Raw genomic sequence first — 21,957 nt, 5'->3', positions numbered from 1 at the left:
AGTGTCTGACTCCTGGTTTTGGCTCAGGTCATGCATGAGCTTGTGGTCATGAGGTCGAGTCTGGCATGATACTCCATGCAGGCTCAGAGTCTGCTTCAGATTCTCTCTCCCTCTGCCCCTCCCCCTGCTTGTGTGTGGGTGTGTGTGTGTCTGTGTGTCTGTGTGTGTGTGTGTGCTCTCTCTCTCTCCCTCAAATAAGTAAGTAAAATTTCTAAAAAATGTTTTGCACTGACAATGATGTTCAGTATGATGTTGAATAAGAGTGGTGAGAGGGGACATTTCTGCCTTGTTCCCAGTCCTAAAGGGAAAGCATCCTCTTTCTCACCGTTAGCAGTATGTCTTCTGTAGATGTTCTTGATCAAATTGAAGAAGTTCCTCTCTATTTCTTGTTTGCTGGGAGTTTCATCAGGAATGGATTTTAGATTTTGTCAAATACCTTTTCAGAATCAATTCATGCAATTATATATGGTTTTTCCTCTTTAATCTGTTGTGGTGGATTATATTAATTGATTTTCAAATGTTGGATTAATCTTGCGTACTTGGAGTAAATTACATTTGATTGTGGTCTGTAATTTTTTATACATTGTAAGATTTTATATTTCTAATGTCTTGTTGAGAATTTTTACATCTATATCTATAAGAGATACTGGTCTGTAGCTTTCTTGTCATGTTTTAATCTGGTTTTGGTATTAGGGTAATACTGGCCTTTTACAAGGAGTTTTTTTTTTTTAAGATTTTATTTATTTATTCATGAGATACACAGAGAGAGGGAGAGAGAGGCAGAGACACAGGCAGAGGGAGAAGCAGGCTCCATGCAGGGAGCCCGACGTGGGGACTCCAGGATCACGCCCTGGGCCGAAGGCAGGTGCTAAACCGCTGTGCCACCCAGGGATCCCCTACAAGGAGTTTAAAAAGTGTTCTTTCCACTTCTGTTGTAAGAAATTGCAGAGGTACTAGTTTTTCTTGAAGTATTTGATAGAATTTATCAGTAAGACATCTGAGACTGATGTTTTCTTTTTCAAAGGTTATTAATATGGTTTCAGTTTCCTTAATAGGTTCTTTCTTTTTAATCCAATCTGACAATCTCTGCCTTTTATTTGGGGCTTTTAGACTACTTACATTTACTCTTGTTGATATGATTTGATTTAAATCTGTCATCGTCCTGTTTGTTTTCTAATTGTCCTATTCATCTTTTTCTGCTTTTTTGGAGGTTGATTGGTTTTTATTCCATTTTATATCTTTTCCTGGCTTATGAGCTATAACTGTTACCTAGTAGTTGCTTTAGTTTGTCCAATATATATCAATATTATACTCTTTACAGATAGTATAATAATAGTACCATTCCATTTCCCTCTTTCAGCCTGATGTTCAAACTCTTTTTCTTATGCTATAAATCCCACACCACCTTATTTTTTTTGTTCAAACATTTATTATTCTTAAAAAGATTTAAATAATAAGAAAAAAATATTTATGTTTCCTGTGTAGTTAACTTTTCTTTATGTAGATCCATATTTTCACCTGGTATCATTTTCTTTCTGCCTAAAGGACTTTTTTTTTTTTTTTAATTGTAGCACAGGCTGCTGTTCTTGAGGATTTTTTTTTTAATCTGAGAAGATATTTCATCTTGTTTTTTAGAAGTATTTTCACTGGTACAATGACTTTTAACACTATAATTACCCAGAAGTAAGCCATACTTCACAGGTTTTGAACATAACCCTCTACAAAATTGTCATTACTTTAGACACCCAACTGCAAGCTTGGGGTTCCCAGGCTACCCATAATTCTGACCAAATGAATGTAAATTCAAAGGTTTCCACTACTTCTTCAGGGTCAATATTTCAGTAGAATGGCTCACAGAACTCAGAAAAGTATTATACTTACAAATAGAGTTTTATTATAGCAAAAAGAGTATAAATCAGGATCAGCCCACAGAAGAGACTAATAAGATGAGATCTGGGATGGTGCCACATATGAAGCTTTTCATGCCTTCTTCCCATGATGTCTGAATCCGGCACCCTCCCAGCACACTGATATGTAGAGTATGCCGAGTAATAGCCAGGAAGCTCACCAAAGTTTTGGTGTTTATTGGGGTTTCATTATATAGGCATGATTGATGGACTCATTGAATATATGATTAAACTCAGTTTCTAGCCCCCCTTCCATTCCCTGAAGGTCAGACTGATATCAAATGGCTTAGAGCACCAACCCTGCCACCATATGGCTGGTCTTTCTGGACTGGCCAGCCACCATCCTGAGTCACATTCGCATAAACTATCAGGCCCCACCATGAATAACAAAGACACTCCTGTCACTTGGGAAATTCCAAAGATTTAGGCTCATTCCCAGGAACTGAGGACAAAAGCCACCAATTTTTTTTTTACACAATAGCTGGGTATAGGATTCTGGGTTAGTGGGTTTCTTTTTCTTTTCATAATTCAAAGATATCACTCTGTTGTATCCTTACATTGTTTTCAATAAGAAATATGCTGAAATCTTTATCTTTGTTCCTCTGTATATAACATGTCTTTCTTGCCCACCACCCAACTGGTTTTAAGACTTTTCTTTTTATCATGAGTTTTGAGCAATTTGATTATAATGGGCTTTTGTGTAGTTTTCTTCCTCTTGCTCATGCTGGAGATTCTTGGGTATTATTTCTTCATCTGTGTTTTCTGTATCCCTCACTCTCTTCTAAGGATTATTAGACTTCTTGAAGTCTTTAGCTTAATGATGCCCTGATGATGGTGGTGGTGAAGATGATGATGATTTGCCTTTTTTTCCCCCTCTTAGTGTTATTTTTCACATATGTATGTTCTTTGAACCCCTAGCATTGCTGTTAGCACCTGGAAGAGTTTTGTGTTCTACCCCAGAACCAGCACCACACCTGGTCCTTGGAAGGGCAGTAATTGTGTGTAGGATACTCACGGTCAGGAATATCTTTGAGGCTTTAGCTGAGCAGTTTGGGGAGCCAACAAAGGGTATCTGGCTTTACATTCAAGAATCAAACTGAGTGTATTTGTTAATTTTTGAGATGACATCATTTTTTAAAAAGGCTTTGAATAATTCTGAGGAGGCCTGATACTTATTAAATCCTGGCTAAGGAAACAATTACTGCAGATATTTTTTCTCATATCCTGATGCCTGTGCTAGCCAGGAGGTAGGAATAAATCATAAGAGATAGTCCTAGTCATAGAGCAAGGGAAACCCAGAGTTGGTACTAGATTGAGAACAGACCTACTGCATAAGGCTGTGCACCTCATTGAGGCTCCCAGTCAAGGGGATAAATGGAAGCTGAAAATGCCTCCTTATAATTAGTTTTCTCATAAAGAATACCTTTGCTTATTTATTAATTATTATTTTTTAAGGTTTTTATTTTAAGTAATCTTTATGCCCAGTGTGGGGCCAGAACCCACAACCCCAAGGTTGAGAGTCCCACTCTCCACTGATTGAACCAGCCAGGTGCCCTGAGAGTGCCTTTATATAACTGATACAAAAGTGCTTTGTGGGGAAGTGAGTACAGAAGTAGGGAGGCAGACAGAGATTGGCAGCGTGGTCAGCACATCATGGAGTGTGGTACTTACTTTGAGACACATTGGTAGAGAGACATTGACAGCTTCTGCCATCAGAAGCTTCTGAATACTAACCTTCCAGGAAGTTAGGCCAGAGAAATATGGCAGTCTTAGGTCCAAGAACTATTGTGACTAGTGCAAAGGTAGGCATGGTTTTGTTCGAACCTTCTGTGCTATATGTTAGCAAGTTACAGGGAACATGTGAAAACTAATAAGGGAATGGAGGTAATTCCTATACCATGATGAGGTTGCGCATGCTTTTGCCTGGTGTTTGGTCTCTTTTAAGGAATGCTGCTATCCTGAGTCCCCACCGGAGAACTTAAGTTTCTCTTAAGCATGCATATTTCTGGGTTAGCCTTGGATGCAGTGTACAGAGATATATGTCCAAGAGGCTTTTAGACCAGGAAGGAGTCTTGTTGCCTTTCAAGAAATGTTGAAGCATCTGCATCAATAAGCATCTCATTGAATGAGTTCTTCAAGACTTTGGAAAGTTGGGTTAACTTGCTTAAGCAGATTTGAGCCTGAGGTATCCTTAGGAGGGCAGGAAATTGGCCAGTTGCTGCTATAACTAGAATGGATGTCTGAGAGACAGATGGTTTCAGGCAACTTGGAAACAAGGGAGAAACCTCTGGGCTACCAAACTTTTACAAAGAGGGAATTGTTAAACTGATGGTGGGCCTGAATACATAACCACTTGAGTGCTAATTGCCAGTGCTAGGGGGAGATTTCTTCCCTGAAGGTTGCCTCAGTCCTCCTCAGAAACAGACTTCACAGAGGGTTTCTTTCCCTTTCCCCACCCACAGGTAACAGTCCTTTGGATAGCCCCCGGAATTTCTCTCCAAGTGCACCTGCTCACTTTTCCTTTGTTCCTGCCCGTAGGTAAGTTGATAGAAAACCTCCTCTATGACAAATGTGTGTGGCAGTTCTTTGAGTGGGCAAGAAGTGGGTTTATTTTTATGATCACAAGTCCCTGGTTTCCTAGGGTACGTTCCAGAACATTATACTCTTGACCAAGAGCTATCCTAGCATAATCAGTGAGAAAATGGCCTCTCTTCCCAGGGGGACCCAAGGTATTAACCTTTCTCAGCTAATTCTGAGGAGCTGGAGGTGGCCTCATTTGCTTCTTTCCCAGGGGAAAAAGAAACTACAGAGTCTTCACTTATCCTCTCATGAATCCGGAAAATATTTGGTGTATTTCAGGGCCATGCTTATATTCTTCCTTGCATCTCACCCCTGTGGAAGTGATATAAACTTATCCCTGGAACATTTTAGCAGTCCTGACAGCTCAGTCCATTGCCAGGGCCTCTTGAGACGTTCTGAGCTAACTGAGATGAATTCATCCAAACTGCATACCGAGGCTCCACAGAAAATGATTTTACTTTTTAAAATGTTTTCTAAAATTCTTTCTTGGCAGAGTTCATGTTCTTTGACTTTATTTTTTATTCTTAAAAGTATTCTTGATTAGAGCCAGTCTTTGGCATTAAGTCCTCCAGACAAATCATGGCTCCAGATTTGGAACCTTTAGTGGACACAAAATGATCTATGCAGCTTGATGCCAGAGCAGTTTCTGTACTTAAATTCCTTTTTTAAAAGAGGTAACAGAAAAAGAGCACATTCTTTGAAACAGCATTAACTCACTCTTCAAATGACAACCCAGAAAAAATCTACCCCCTTCCTCTCCATAATTTTATATAGCTGAAAAGGATGTGAACATGGACTGGTTGGGAGTTGTTGGATAGCTAACTTGAGTGCCTCTTGTGATTCATTCAAAACAAATGTCATCTAAGTTTGTTCCATGGACAGATGTGTCCCACCCTGTGTAACTTAACAGTTAGTTAACCAAGGATCCAGGTAGGACTATGCTGGATTGACATATTTGTCTTTCTAGCCTAGCTGGAAAGTCTTTCTTATCCTAGATTTCCTGTCTCATGTATGAACTGTAGCCTCATATGTCTATGCTGGGACAGCAAGATCTGTGACCAATCTCTATAAATGGCATTGAGTCATTTCCCATTCATTCAGTAAATGTTTACTGAGCACCCAGTATGCCTTGGTACTGTGCCGGGTAACTAGTGATATAATCGTAACAATATTGCCATAATTCTTTTAAAAAACATAGCTCCTACTTTCTTGAGACAGTAGACTTAGTAGAGTCTGTGCACCCCCTTTATAAGGAAGGCTGTTTTCTCAGATCTTAACTTAGTTTAACTCATTCTTTTATTTCTCATCTTAAGTGTCAACTTCTCAGAGAGCCCTTTCCTAACTATGTAACATAAAGGGTCCCACTCCTGATTTTCCTCAAATCATCTAGTTTTATTTTCAAACTAATACTTTTCAATATCTGATATTTTCTTATTTGCTTATTTTCTATCTCCCCTCAACCAGAATAAAGGTACCTTTAATAGAGATCCCTTAATATATTGAAAGCTGTGTCTCCTGGTGTATAAAAAGCACTTACTCAGTGCTTTTTGGTTGAATGAGTGATGGGAAAGAATAATGAACAAGCAAACATTCATAGTTATAAACTGTGATAAATACCATGAAGTGAAAGAACATGATGCTGCATGAAAGCATAGGAAGGGAATGGGGCTGGAGGATCTATACAGGGTGGTCATGTAAGGCCTCTCTGAAGGAGATTGAATTTTAAGCTAAGAACTGGAGGATAAGAGTGAGCCTGCCATGCTGAAAGGGAGGACATGGGTATAGACCATTGTAGGCAGAAGGAATAGCATTTTCCTTTGGTGCTCTTGTGTCTACCTCATTATCTGGGCTTTAGGAGTAGGATCAACTAAGGAATTTTGGGACCTGGTATTACCATGAGATTCAAACAGGCCTATCTAGGTGGCATGAAGTTTGAGTCATGTGCATGGAATATGGAACTCTGGGCTGTCCTCTTAAAAGGACATAGTAGAAAAAGCAGCTAGGTGTTTGTAGGGGGTGGGGAAGAAGACTTCAGCCCTGCCAAACAGGGTACTCAGGAATTGTTTGCTAGGTTACTGAGGTCAGGCTTGAACCTTATAGGATCATATGGGTTTGGAATATCACAAAACACAGATTTAATGAAATGCTAAGGATCCATTAATCCTTCAAACTTCCACACATTCCTAAACAGAAAGTTTGTTCCTGTTGCACTTGACCAAATGCCAGGGTTTAAACAGATTAGTCTCTCTGGTCCCATTTGATTCTCACAATTATATGTCTTTTCACTGCAGCCATGGCCACAGAGCAGACAGGTAATAGTGGACATGATGGGGAGAAGGGCTGGGAAACTGCTATGCATGGCCAGACAGTATGATTTATGGTATTGTGCTTGGTGAGAACTGGTTGTAATGAGTCTTCTCTGACTGTGGGTATGAACATTTGGCTTTTTAAATCTAGCAAAGAGGCCATAAGGGAACCCCCTGCTGGAACCAAGGCTCAGAGCTCATATACTTAAAGGCAGGAATTGCTGAATGGTTCCAGGTTTCTGAGCCTAGGGACAAGTCACCCTCATTCCCACAAATTTCCTCACTCACTCAGCAAGATAACCAGGCAGAGGAAATGGAGGCATCCTATACTGGCATTTCGGTCCGACTGTGGTAGCCTTTGCTCTTCAGATTACAGAAAAATGGATACCCTGCAGCTGGTTTCCATTTCTTTTTAAAAGGAGGAAAGATGATCTGCGAAAAAGTCTATTTGACAATGGTTTGGGAAACTCCTCCCTGAGTTAGACTAGTACTATCTTTGCTGAGCTCTATTTTCCCAGAATTGACTTGCTTTCTTATATAGAGATCCCAGGACCAAACAAAAGAGGTCAGAGAGAACATCATGTTTGAGCAGCCTCCTGGACATTTCTTTGCCTCAGAGACTAGGTTCCAGCAGAGCTAACTGCCTCTGGGTGGCATGAAGTTTGAATCAGCTGCATGTGGCATGGAGCCTTGGGCTGTCCTCTTGCAGAGTATATAGTAGGAAAACCTGCTCGGTATTGGTGGGAGTGGGGAGGAGTGCTTCGAAGGGGAAAGCCCTGGCAAGATTGAGTCCCCTTTCTTCTCCTTCCTCTCCCCGCCTCTCCTCACCTCCCTTAACTGTGAAGCCTGGACTACATCACCCAAATCCCTGGAACTAGTGTTTTCTCTGAAGATTGAGGGTATTTAAATTTTAAAGGTCCTCCATTGCTAATGTTCTAAGGTTCTGTGGTCACAGCAAAGAAATTTTCTCCTATACTCCCATGCTTCACAAGAAAAAACACTTGTGTTACAGCACATCCCTTAATCCAGGAAAGAATCATCTATCCATGTAATAAAAGCTTCAAACCAGATACTTGCTTGAGCTTTCTCCTCCATAGCAAAACAAATAACTGGTTCTCTGTGATGAGAACTTTGAGATGCATCCTCTCCAGAGCAGCGGGAAACCTGCTCCAAAATGTTATATACAGCTAAGGATATACCACCTCGGTCTTTTTTCATGAGGTTACTGCCACTTCTTACAAACATTCTCAATGACTGGTTTTATGGGTCCTAATGGATCTTAGGTAACTTTTGACTGGTTGCCAATGATTGATTCACACTCCGACCCAGATGGCGGTCCACTTCTTCCTCGTCTATCCAGTGGCCTGGGAAAGAGCAAAGAGCCTTTCATTTCACATGGAGCCTTCAAAAAAGGGAAAAGCTGCATTTCAGTGGCATTTCTGTGTTTGTGGTGGTGCCTTTAGCTGGAGTCCTCTGTCATTACTTCTCTAAAAGTGAATATGTTGAAAAAATAAGTAAAAGCGAATATATTGAGACTATGAAGATTTTTTTAAATTTATTTTTATTTTTTAAATTTCAGAACCACAGTATTCTTATGTTGAAGTCACGGACTCCTTTTTTAGTTAGAGATGTTTGTCTTTACAGTGGAAAACACATGACCATAGGCTCCATGTAGGAGAGAGATGTGAGAGCATGTACTAGACCAAGCAATACTGTCTAGAGATAAGGAAGAGCCTACCAGTGAACCAACTGCCCAAAACAGTGCTGATGGAAAGACAGGCAGGTCCAGGGCTCAGGGTGGGGTCCTGTAGAAACTGCCTAATATTCTTAATCTTACATAGGACTGATGGACGGCGCTGGTCTTTGGCCTCTTTGCCTTCTTCAGGCTATGGAACCAACACTCCTAGCTCTACTGTCTCAGTAAGTAGCCAAATCCGTGGCTCTGCCTCCTTCACTCCGAGGAATTACTTACCTACAGATTATTGCTGCCTATCCCTACAAGTGTTGCAAAGTGGTTCTCAATTTTTCCTCCAAAGCCAAACTCTTTTGAGTTTAACCTTTTTAGGTTACTTGGGATGAGGCTGAGTGGGGCAGTGGTGACCCTTAACAGCTATAGCCAGATCTAAACAACTTTGGAAAGAACTAACCAGAATGTTCTCTGGGCATCAGTTTTTCTAAGTGGAATCAGAGGAGGGCTTGAGGATAGAGTTTTGCTTTGCCAGACATGGGGGATCCTAAGTATGTTTCACCTATTTCCCCCACTTATTTCTAGAACTGAAGCCAAGAGCAGTTGGTGTGTCCCAAAGGCCTGATGGACCCTCTTTCTCTTCTTTCACCTTTTCCTTTTAAAAAAAGATGGGAAGGATGATTGTTATTTGATATTCAAGTCTGATGTGTATCAGCAAAAAACCTGGGCTTGTCTCTAAGGCTTCTAGTTATATTTTTTTAGAGACATTTTTAGCCTAAAACACAACAGATGTCTTAATTAATGCTATGCACAATTGACCGTAAAATGAGTCTTACTCATTGAACAAGTATTAACTGAAGCCAGGTTGACAAGGTTGGCAAACTTTTTCTGTAAAGAGCCAAATAGTAAGTACTGTAGGCTTTGCAGGCTGGGTTGGGCAGCAGGCTGAGTGGCCCATTCCCTATGTCCTCCAACGTTCTTCAGGTCTTCTCAGGGCAGCTTGTTGACATTTGTGACTCCCTAGCAGGTAGGAGTATCATTTCCTCCCTTGACCTAGATATAGCTCATAAATTAATCAAAGATCTCCTTGGTCTTTTAGCAGCAGTTAAGCGTCGATCTTTTCCCGATAAATACCTCTTTCCCCATAATCCTTTACCCAGACAGGTAACTTTTTAGATCTAAGGCAAGAGTCATGTATATGTGTATGTATGTGTATACATACATACATACATACATATATATATATATATGATATATAATCTGACCAATAAGTTTTTTGTTTTTTCTGACCAGTAAGTTTTAATAGACTCAACCGATGGCTGCTGCTTATTTTATTGGGATACTTTATATATATATATATATATATATATAATTTATTTATTTTTAATAAATTAATTTTTATTGGTGTTCAATTTACCAACATACAGAAAAACACCCAGTGCTCATCCCGTCAAGTGTCCCCCTCAGTGCCCGTCACCCATTCCCCCCCACCCCCTGCCCTCCTCCCCTTCCACCACCCCTAGTTCGTTTCCCAGAGTTAGGAGTCTTTATGATACTTTAAAATACCAATTTTACTTCCTGTTAGTGGCAGTTGGGTGAAGATACTTTTTGCAGCCTCTATACAAACCATTTCCAAAAATGTGGCCAAGACAGAGCCTTGTGGAGGCCTCCCATTAACTATTTCCAGCTTCATGTATTATAGCATTCCATGGCAGAAGCCTGTGCTGTTTGCCCCACCCCCCCCCAAAAAATTCTGATTTTTCACTTGGTATTGAGACTCACTTGTGACAACAGAGTTTTCTTAGTGTGGTGCTGCAGCTTTGACTCTAAATGGATTTAGATATTTAAACCCCAGGTTCCTCATCAGCTGATGAACAGAAACTAAGCCAATGATGTTAGAGTTGCCTGCTCTCTTAGCCAGTCTTGTCAAGAAAGGAGGATATCACCGATTCTGGTGCTGTATAGGGCTGTCACAGCGGTCGCTGTGTCTGTGGGGTGCCTGCAGTGGCATGGCTCACTTCCTCAGGTGGTCTGTTGTGGTTGGCAGTGGGCTCTTGTCTGGAGACTCAGTCATTGGGCCATGTTGGGAATTCTTCATTGTTTTCAGGTCAGATCTAGTCTTTGGGTTCCAGATCTAAAAGTAATTTTCTTCCTTGCTGGATTTTCTTGCCTACTCATGTCCCTGGAGTCTGGTCACAGCCTTCATAACCTCAGCCCTGCCAGTTGTCCTGTGGGTAACAGCCGAAAGGAAGCATTAATGAGTTCTCCCAACATTTGTAGGCTGGGTGTACCTGGAACAGTTCCTAAGCCAGGAAGCATGATTTATTAATTTCTTGCCATCCTGACTAGCCAAAAGCTTCACTGAGGGCAAAGCATCCATGCAGAAGAATCTGCTCTTTACCACTGAAAGAAGTTCTCTAGGTAGTTATGGAGCTCCCACACCTTGTGAATGTCTGGGTCCAACTGCCTGCAAGACTCATGAAGGCTCCTAGTATCTTGGCTTCCTCAGGACTAAAGGCTCTGAGGGAGTAGTGGGGGAATCATGCCCGGTGGAGGCTAAAAGGAGCAAGGCAGAGAAGGCCTGCTTTGGGTTACCTGTGGGTTTACACTGACTGGAAAGTCCTATCTGTTCCTGGACTTGCCTCAGACGTGTCTGTAATGCTGCTTGTTAATGTTTTTCCCTCTAGTCATCATGTTCCTCACAGGAAAAGCTGCACCAGTTGCCCTTCCAGCCTACAGCCGATGAGCTGCACTTTTTGACGAAGCATTTCAGCACAGAGAGTGTACCAGATGAGGAAGGACGGCAGTCCCCTGCCATGCGGCCGCGCTCTCGCAGCCTCAGGTGAGGACTGCTCTCTGCCTGCAACACTAGGATCTGTGGAGCTCAGCTTGTTTGCACGGCATAGGAATAGGCTGATTTTCTATAAAGCACAAGAGTAAATAATTTAGGCTTTGTATGCCATACAGTGTCTGTGGCAACTACTTAACTCTGAATTCCTTCAATTAGCTCTTTCCTTTGGCATTAGCTGGTAAAACTATGCCAGAATTCCAGGTTGAGGAAGAGGATGGAAAATAAAATGGGCATGGCTTTAATGACAGAGTTCAGCCTTCCAGAGCCCCTGGGAAATAATTAATTGGCTAATATGTTTGAGGTAGGAGCACAGAGGAGCAGGGCCTCCCAGGAAGAATGCCCTCAGATAATGTTTCTACTCTGAATATCAGGAAGTGAGCTGAGCCAGACCACAAGGACTGGTTCAAGTTCAGAGACTGATGCAGATGATCACTGGTACTGTTGTGCAGAGGATCAAAAACACAAATTTGAGTTTTTGTGGAGTGTGGATCCCAGTGCCCTTCTTTGTCTCACTCAGAGGAATACCTGAATCTTGGTGCTCTCTGAATCCACAGGGTAAAGGGTTCGTTTGAGGCCATTTGAGACTGAGAGGGATATAGTATCTCAGGAAGTCCCTGCTATATTACTCTTAAAATACTTGATAATGTGTATTGATACAGCAGGCAGACCGTGGCCCATTCCAGGGAGGAAAGGCAGAGCAGGACAATTCTGAACCTAGCTCAGCTAGGGTAACACGTCAGGGGCACCAAACTGGCCAGGATCCAAATACCGATTTATTTGTGTGACTCAAACTTTGAAATCCTTTAAGAAGATGTAACTACATATGGGCCAAAGAGGAATATTTAGGTGACCCAGGCTAATAACTCACTGCAGGCTGGATTGGCCTCATTTATCCCCCAGGTCAGAGCCTAAGTTAGCCTCCTTGGCTGCAGCTTATTTGGAAAAGGATATAGGTTTATACAGTTTTCCTTTGTTTTTTTTGTTTGTTTGTTTTTGGGTTTTTTTGTTTTGTTTTTTTTTGGTGGTGGTTTTATTTGATTTGATTCCTAGAACCCCATGCTGGGGTATGCTCAACTCCACTGGCCAAAGCAAAGAAAGCCCAGAGAGCTCTGTTCTGGGGAGGTCATCCTAGGAAAGCCACCTAGGAGTAGACTCAGGAGTGGTTTCCTCCTTTTAGGCCTTTTCAGGCCCTGGCAGAGGTCTTTGTGAAAACCAGGCTTCTTACAGGAAGGTAGCCTAGTTCCAGATGGCACCATTTTGAGTCAAATAAGGTGTCCTGGGAACTTCAGGAAAAAGGAAGACTCCAGAACTCAGCATGCATTAAGGTGTGTGGGTGTACTGCAGACAGTGGGAGGGCAAGGACTCTGGGAATGGTTATCTTTCTTCTTGAGAGATCCATGGCACTAAAATAACACATTTTTTTCTTTCTTATTTAGTCCTGGACGGTCCCCAGTTTCCTTTGACAGTGAAATAATAATGATGAATCATGTATACAAAGAAAGATTCCCCAAGGTAAGAATCCTGAGGATGGCTGCACCTGTGGGAAGACTGAGGGTGAGGGGATGGAGTGCTCTCTCCAGAGGTAGTTAAGAAGAGCAGGAAGGCACCAGGAGGAGAAGGGTATAAGCACAAGGCTTTCAGACTGCTAGAGATGAGGCAGGTAGCAGGGATTATGAGTTTGGGGCTCATATTTGCAGGGCCTCTATTTCTCTACTCCCTGGAGTGGTGTCTAGAAGGAAATGTTAGAAAGGTATTCCCCCATGTGTCGGTGGGGAAGGAAAGAACTGGGCACCTTGTTTCTAACCATGCACATCAAGTCCACAAGTCAGGGTCCTTGCAGAACAGGATTGGCTAGCAGAAAGCATGTTTATTCTATGCAGATTTCTGAAGCAGTGCCTCATTACCAGGCCTGGAGAGTGCACAGACCAGTGTGCTGGCTGGAGGAAGCAGGAAGGTGGGAGCCAGAGTTTTCAAGCAGGAGAATGCTGAGGAAAGCAGATTACTCTGCTGAGATAGCTGGGAAGTAGTCTCCGCAGCTCTGCAGTTTGGCTAGAAACTGTTGTGTATGTGGAACCTGGGTGCTTGTTTTGCATTTGAATTTCTTTTTGAACACGGCATGCCTGTACACTCTGACTCTCGCCTTCTCGTGATGGGCCCTGTTCTTGCAGAATGTAGCCAGCTCTGTCAGAACCAGGGAACTGGCACAGGCTCCCTGTCCATGACAGCAAGGAGCATGGGGCTCTCAAGCCTCTCGTCTTCATCCTCTATCCAGACTTCCCTGGGTCTACCTATTCATCTGAGTCCAGAGGCTGCAGTGTGCAGTGGTTCCCTGCTCTTCTGAGAGTGTCCTTTTTCGAGACTCCAGTATAGTCTCCTGGACACGCATGGGTGGCTTAGGGAGATGGTATGAAGCTCTGTGCTTTTCCTCTTGACATACATAGTGAAGCATAGCAGTAAGGAAGGACATACATTCTAGAACCAGACTGAATGGGTTCAAATCTACTTCTACCATTTACTCACTATATGACCCTAGACAGATTATTTAACTCATCTGTAAATTGGGATAATAAGAGTATCTATCTCATAAAAAGTTTGTGAAGATTAATGAATATTAAACTTTTCTAACTGTGCCCAGGACATAGTAATCACTCAGTAAGTGTGAGGGGCAGAATGGACAGCTAGGGAAGCATTTTGTTATGCTAAATCCTTTATAAGAAGTTTAGGAATAGGGGATGGAGTTAAAGGAGTCAGGGACCCTAAGTTTGTCTGGTCCCTTGAATACAGCTAGATAGCTTCCAGTCATTCTGAGTACCTGTGAAAATCAGAGGCCTGAGAAAAGAAATGCTGCAACTCTGCAAGTAAAAAAAGTAAACACTTTTTGGAAGGTAGGAGGTATAGAGACTTGGATCTTGGGTGAGATACCTCAGGATATGATGGAGGGAGGGGAGCCTCCTTAAGGAGGGTACCAGTAAGTATTAAAAGCAGTAGAGTGAAAAATTCGAACTTTTAGGGGCGCCTGAGTGGCTCAGTGGTTGAGCGTCTGCCTTCGGCTCTGGTTGTGATGGAGTCCTGCATGGGGGTCCCCACGGGGAACCTTCTTCTCCTTCTGCCTATGTCTCTGCCTCTCTGTGTATCTCATGAATAAATAAATAAATAAAATCATTAACAAAAAAATTAGAACTTTTAGAAGTCTGCTATGGTGGCAAGTGTCCCATGGTTAAAGGTGCTTGGGTGGCAAAGTGAGGCAGAAACCCAGGCTCCTCAGCATGGTCTCAGGATCCTCAGGATCATGAGAAGAACAGGGGTGCCTGAGTGCGGCAGAGTTCCCAGGTACAAGAGTGGGGAAAATGGCTGAAAACAGCAGGTCTAGGTGCTGCCTTTCTGCTCTGTGTTGCCATAAACTGTGAATCACTGTACGGTCATGTGACCGCTTTTCTGGCAGGGGTCCAGCAAAAGCAAAAGCATGGGGAGACCCCTTCCCTCCCCTGGGAGAAAGAGCATGGGTCCGCACCAGAGGTATCCATAAAATTTAGAGTTTTGAAACTCAGTCATGTGCCCGAGATAAAAACACTCGGGCACAGGCCAGGTGAACACAGAGTTTTGACGGAACCCCACGAGACAAGAGTGAAGGACTGCTTTTCTGTGTGGGCTCACTGAAGCGGGGGTATGAACTTTCAGCTCCAGGGCTAGAGCAGTGTGCCACCATTTTCATCGCTCCTGTCAGTGCTGAAAGCCTTCAGGAAGCAAAGTAGTGCCACATAGAAGAATCCGGAGCTACTTACACTGAGCCCTGCCTCCCTGTGCACTGGAGGTGAATTTCCACTAGGGCAAGTACACCTGAGAATCAGTTCAATGGGCCCCTCCCCCAGAAGACTAGTATGAACAACTGGCTCACACTAAATTACTGGTCATAGAGGCCTACAAAGCTCTTGGGGAAAACAATAAATAGCATCCATTGTTTTTTTATTCTTTAGTCTTTCAGTATTTTTTTTTCAGTTATTATTTTTCAATTCTTTTTAAATTTTTATTTTTATATATACACTATATATATTTTTTGTTTCCTTTTAGTGTTTCTTATTTTATTTTGTATATATATATATATATATATATATATGTTTTTCCTTTTTTCTTAAATTTTGGGAACTAGTTTCTTATAACAACAGACCAAAACACACCCCAGATCTAATTTTTAAATTTGTTTTGTTCCTTGTTTGTTTTTTCTGTTTTTTTTCCTGTTATCATTATTGTTATTGTTATTTTTTCTCTTTTATTCTTTTCTAACGAAAATGATGAAATGGAGAAATTCACCCCAAAAGAAAGATAGAAGGTAATATTCACTGCCAGAGATTTAATCAATACAGGTATAAGTAATATGTCTGAACTAGAATTTAAAACAATGATTATAAAGATACTAGCTGGGCTTGAAAAAAGCATAGAAGATGCTATAGAATCCCTTACTGTAGAAATAAAATAGCTAAAATCTATTCGGGCCAAAATTAAAAATGGTAGTATCAAGATGCAGTCCCAAATGGAGGCTATAAAAATGAGAATGAGTGAGGCAGAACAGCATGTCAGTGATAGAGAAGATAAAATGATGGAAAATAAGGAAGCTGAAAAGAAGAGAGAAAGAAAATGACTGAATCACAAAGGGAGACTTAGAGAACTCAGCAAGTCCATGAAGCAGAATAATATCCAGATATTAAGGGTCCCAGAAGATGAGGGGTGGGAGAGAGGGGCAGAAGGTTTATTTGAACAAATTATAGCTGAGAACTTCCTACTCTGGGGAAGGAAACAGGCATTCAAGTCCAGGAGGCACAGAGAACCACCCTCAAAATCAGTTAAAGGTAGGTCAACACTTTGACATATAATAGTGAAATTTTGCAAATTTCAAAAATGAAGAGAAAATCCTGAAAGCAGCTCAAGATAAGAGGTCCTTAACCTACAAGGGTAGACATATAAGGCTGGCAGCAGACCTATCCACAGAGACCTGGCAGATCAGAAAGAACTGCCTTGATATATCCAGCATGGTAAGTGAGGAAAATAGGCAGCCAAGAATACTTTATCCAGTAAGGCTGTCATTCAGACTAGAAGAGATGAATAGCTTCCAGGACAATAAAAAACTAAAGGAATGTGTGAACACTAAATCAGCCCTGCAAGAAATATTAAAGTTGATCCTGTAAGCAAAGAGAGCACAAAAATAACAATAGACCAGAAGGGAATAGAAACAATTTATAGGAGCATTGACTTTACAGGTAATATAATGGCACTAAATTCATCTTTCAGTAACTACTCTGAATGTAAATGGACTAAATGCTCCAATCAAAATACATAAGATACCAGAATGGATTAAAAAACAAGATCCAGGATCCCTGGGTGGCTCAGCAGTTTAGTGCCTGCCTTTGGCCCAGGGCCTGATCCTGGAGTCCCGGGATCGAGTCCCACATCAGGCTCCTGCATGGAGCCTGCTTCTCCCTCTGCCTGTGTCTCTGCCCGCCCCCCCAAGAATAAATAAGTAAAACATCTTTAAAAAAATAAAAAATAAATAAAAAACAAGATCCATTGATATGCTGCTTACAAGAGATTCATTTTAGACCCAAAGACATCTCCAGATTGAAAGTAAGGGGGTGGAGAACCATTTATCATGCCAGTGACATCAAAGGAAAGCTGGTGTAGCCATTTCATATCAGACAGATTAGATTCTAAACTGAAGACTGTGACAAGATGAAAAAGAGCACTATAGCATAACAAAAGGGTCTATCCAACAAGAAGATCTAACAATTGTAAATCTTTACGTACCTAACTTGGGAGCAGCCAAAATACAAACCAATTAGTACCAAAGTTAAAGAAACACATTGGTAATAATACAATAATAGTAGGGGACTTTAACACCCCACTCAGAGCAATGGATACATCATCTAAGCCAAAGATCAACAAGGAAACAAGGGCTTTGAATGACACCCTGTACCCGATAGACTTCATAGATATGTTCAGAGCATTTCACCCTAAAGCAGCAGAATACACATTCTTCTTGAGTGCACCTGGAACATTCTCCAGAATACATCACATAGTGAATCAACCAGTATAAAAAGACTGAGGTTATACCATGCATATTTTCAGACCACAATGCTTTGCAACTTGAACTCAATCACATGAGGAAACTTGGAAGGAACTCGAATATTTCGAGGTTAAAGAGCATCCCACTAAAGAATGAATGGGTCAACCAGGAAATTAAAGAATTTTTAAAAATGCATGGAAACAAATGAAAATGAAAACAACTGTTCAAAACCTTTGGGATGCAGCAAAGGCAGTCCTAAGAGGGAAGTAAATAGAAATACAAGCCTTTCTCAAGAAATTAGAAAAGTCTCAAATGCACAAGCTAACCTTACACCTAAAGGAGCTGGAAAAAGAACAGCAAATAAAGCCTAAATCCAGCAGAAGATAAATAATAAAGATTAGAGCAGAAATCAATGAAGTAAAACCAGAACAGATTAGCGAAACTAGGAGCTGGTTCTCTGAAAGAGTTAATAAATAAACCTCTAGCCAGGTTTATCAAAAAGAAAAGAAGGACTCTAATTCATGAATGAAAGAGGAGAGATCACAACCAACACCAAAGAAATACAAACAATTAGAATACGATGAGCAATTATATGCCAACAAATTAGGCAATCTGGAAGAAATGGATGCATTCCTAGAAACATAAACTACCAAAACTGAAACAGGAAGAAATAGAAAACCTGAACAGACCCACAACCAGCAAGGAAATTGAAATGGTCATCAAAAATCTCCCAATAAACAAGAGTTCAGGGCCAGATAGCCTCCCAATGGAATTTTACCAGACATTTAAAGCAAAATTAATGTTTATTGTCCTGAAACTATTTCAAAAAATAGAAATGGAAAGGGGTCCCTGGTGGCTCAATTAATTAAGCATTTGCCTTTGGCTCAAGTCATGATCCTGGGGTCCTGAGATTGAGCCCCACATTGAGCTCCCTGCTCAGCAGGGATTCTCCTTCCTCTCCTCTGCTTGTTCTCTCTCTCTCTCTTTCTCCCCTCCCCACCCCCAGATAAATAAACTAAAAAGAGAAATGGAAGGAAAACGTCCAAACTCTGTGAGGCCAGCATTACCTTGATCCCCAAACCAGAAAAAGACCCCACCAAAAAGAATTACAGACCAATATCCCTGGTGAACATGGATGCAAAAATTCTAACAGATACTAGCTACTGGGCTCCAAAAGTACATTAAAAAGATTATTTACCATAACCAAGTGGGATTTACTCCTAGGCTGCAAAGGGTGGTTCAACATTCACAAGACAACAGTATGATATGGAACATTAATAAAAGAAAGGACAAAAACCATATAATTCTCTAAATAGATGTAAAAAAAAAAAAGCATTTGACAAAATGCAGTATCCTTTTAAAAAAAAAAGATTTTATTAATTCATGAGAGACACACACAGAGAGAGAGAGAGAGAGAGAGAGAGAGAGAGAGAGGCAGAGACACAGGCAGAGAGAGAAGCAGGCTCCATGCAGGGAGCCCTATGTGGGACTCAATCCCGGGACTCCAGGATCAAACCCTGTGCTGAAAGCAGGCTCTAAACCACTGAGCCACCCAGGCGTCCCCAGTATCCTTTCTTGATTAAAATTCACCACCACATAGGGATAGAGAGAACCCACCTCAATATCATAAAAGCCACATAGAGAAAACTCACAGCAAATATCATCTTCAGTGGGGAAAAACTGAAAGCTATTCCTCTAAGGTCATAAACATGACACTGATGTCCACTCTCACCACTTTTGTTCAACATAGTACTGGAAATCCTAGCCTTGGCAGTCAAACAACAACAAAAAAATAAAAGTCATCCAAATCAGTTAAGAAGAAGTCAGACTTTAACTCTTTGCAGACAACATGATGTTCTGTGTAGAAAACCCAAAAGACTCCACCAGAAATTTCCTAGAACTGATACAAGAATTCAGCAAAATCTCAGGATATAAAATCAATGCACAGAAATCAGTTGCATTTCTATACACTAACAGTTAAGCAGAAGAAAGAAATCAGGGAATTGATCCCATTTATAATTGCACCAAAAATCGTAAGATATCTAGGAATAAGCCTAATCAAAGAGGTAAAATGGATCTTACTCTGAAAACTATAGAGCCACTTATGAAAAAAATTGAGGAAGACACAAAGAAATGGAAAAACATTGGATGCTCATAGATTGGAAGAACAAATATTGTTAAAATGTCTATGCTATTCAGAGCAATCTACACATTCATTGTAATCCCTATCAAAATACCATTGACCTTTTTCACAGAGCTGGAGCAAATAGTCCTAAAATTTGTGTGGAACCAGAAAAGACCCCAAATAGCCAAAGTAATATTGAAAAAGAAAACCAAACCTGGAGGCATCACAATTTGAGCTGTATTACAAAGCCGTAATCATCAAGACAGTATGGTACTGGCATAAAAAACAGACACATAGAGTAATGGAACAGGATAGGGAACCCAGAAATGGACCCTCAACTCTATGGCCGATTAACCAATCTTTGACAAAGCAGGAAAGAATATCCAATGGAAAAGATAGTCTCTTCAACAAATGGTTTTAGGAAAATCGGACAGACCCATGCAGAAGAATGAAAATGGACCACTTTCTTATATCATACATGAAAATAGACTCAAAATGAATGAAAGACCTAAATGTGAGATAGGACTCCATCAAAATCCTAGAGGAGAACACAGGCAGCAACCTCTTTGACTTTGGCCACAGCAACTTCTTGCTAGACAGGTCTCCAAAGACAAGAAAAAAAAAAAAAAAAAGGAATATTGAACTATTGGAACTTTATCAAGACAAAAGGTTTCTGCAGAGCAAGAGAAATCATCAGCAAAACTAAAAGGCAACCAACGGAATGAGAGAAGATACTTGCAAATGACCTATCAGATAAAGGGCTAGTATCCAAGATCTATAAAGAATTTATCAAACTCAACACCTAAAAACCCAAAAAATCCAGTCAAGAAATGGGCAGAAGATATAAACAAACATTTCTCCACAGAAGATAGACAAATAGCCAACAGACACATGAAAAAAATGCTCAACATCCCTTAGCACCAGCGGAATACAAATCAAAATCATAATGACATTCCACCTCACACCAGTCAGAATGGCTAAAATTAACAACTCAGGAAATGGCAGATGTTGGCAAGGTTGTACAGAAAGGGGAACCCTCTTACACTGCTGGTGGGAATGCAAGCTGGTGCAGCCACTCTGGAAAACAGTATGGAGGTTCCTAGAGAAGTTAAAAATTGAGCTACCCTGCTACCCAGCAATTGTACTGCTAGGTATTTTACCTCAAAGATACAAATGTGGTGATCCCAGGGTTTATAGCAGCAATGTCCACAATAGCCAAAGTATGGAGAGAACCCAGATATGCATCAGTGGATGAATGGATAAAGAAGACCTGATATTTCTATACAGTGGAATATTACTCAGCTATCAAAAAGAATGGGAACTTGCCCTTTGCAATGAAATGGATGAAACTAGAGGGTATTATGTTAACCAAAATAAATCCGAGACAAATACCATAAGATTTACCCATGTGGAACTTAAGAAACAAAACAGATGAACATAGGGGAAGGGAAGGAAAAATAAGATGAAAATAGAGAAGGAGGCAAGCCATAAGAGACACTGAATTCTAGGGAAGCAAACTGAGCATTGCTGGAGGAGGGGTGAGTGGGAAGAAGGGGTGACTGGGTGATTAAGGAGGCCAGGGCATTTGATGTAATGAGCAATGTGCAACTGATGAAACACTAAATTCTGCCCCTGAAACTAATAATACAATATATGTTAACTAAATTGAATTTAAATAAAGTTTATTTATCATAAATTATTATTAAATTAGGAGTGTGTAGTGTTTAAAATGCACCTCACATGTTTCTTCCTCCTCCTTATATTTATTAGGTGTTGTCATTCTAGCATTGCATGTGTTTTGTATGCATGTCTCCATTCATGTAAAGATGCAGTGTTAGAGAAAATGTGTTAAGATTCCTTTCCTTCCACTCCCTCTCTCCTCCCCAAGCCTCTTTCTCTCTCCACACACTGTATACCTGTGTGCACATATGGTTTATATTTACAGTTCTAGGTAGTTTTCACCAAAAGCACTTTAACTACATGACTAATTGGCCACTGGGCAATTTTGCTGTAAAAGATAAGGTCCCAGAAAACAAATGAAGGATATTCATTAAAAGGGGCATAAGGAAACAAAGAAGAAAAAGAAAAAGAAAATCAAAGGCTATTGCAAAATATAAAATATTTTAATACATTTAAAATGTATAGTGTAGATTCATGGCAATATAGCACAAATAACTGATTTTATTTTGTTCATTGTACCTAAGCACTTGTCTTCAAAGTCTTTTGGTCTTAGTATTATGTATTTTGGTTTTATCTGTAGATTCATCTTCTTGTTCAACATCACACTTTTTCTTTTTTTCACCAAAATTTCATCCTTTAAGAGAAGTATCAGTTTCTAGAGGCGCCTTGGTGGCTTAGTTGGTTAAGGGTCTGCCTTCGGCTCAAGTCATGATCCCAGGGACCTGGGATCAAGCCCAGCACCAGGCTTCCCTGCTCCGTGGGCAGT

The 21,957-nt window shown here is 40.8% G+C and overlaps 1 protein-coding gene across 15 annotated transcripts in view; it reads left to right on the top strand.

Annotated features, from left to right (window-relative positions):
* MAST2 (microtubule associated serine/threonine kinase 2) overlaps positions 1-21,957 on the top strand; it is a 213,387-nt gene that overhangs the window by 169,527 nt on the left and 21,903 nt on the right. For 9 of the 15 annotated variants that reach the window (XM_072724103.1, XM_072724100.1, XM_025991925.2 and 6 more), the window contains 5 exons: positions 4,370-4,445; positions 6,779-6,799; positions 8,635-8,713; positions 11,168-11,322; positions 12,768-12,843. In XM_072724103.1, the coding sequence (XP_072580204.1) occupies positions 4,370-4,445; positions 6,779-6,799; positions 8,635-8,713; positions 11,168-11,322; positions 12,768-12,843 (407 nt within the window). The remainder of the gene's footprint in view (positions 1-4,369; positions 4,446-6,778; positions 6,800-8,634; positions 8,714-11,167; positions 11,323-12,767; positions 12,844-21,957) is intronic. The other 6 variants (XM_072724105.1, XM_072724104.1, XM_072724102.1 and 3 more) reach the window with 1 other exon arrangement.

The sequence above is a fragment of the Vulpes vulpes genome, chromosome 10 (genome assembly GCF_048418805.1).
Source record: "Vulpes vulpes isolate BD-2025 chromosome 10, VulVul3, whole genome shotgun sequence".
In the NCBI taxonomy this organism is placed as follows: Eukaryota; Metazoa; Chordata; class Mammalia; order Carnivora; family Canidae; genus Vulpes; species Vulpes vulpes.
This window is presented reverse-complemented; position numbering and strand designations above follow the sequence as displayed.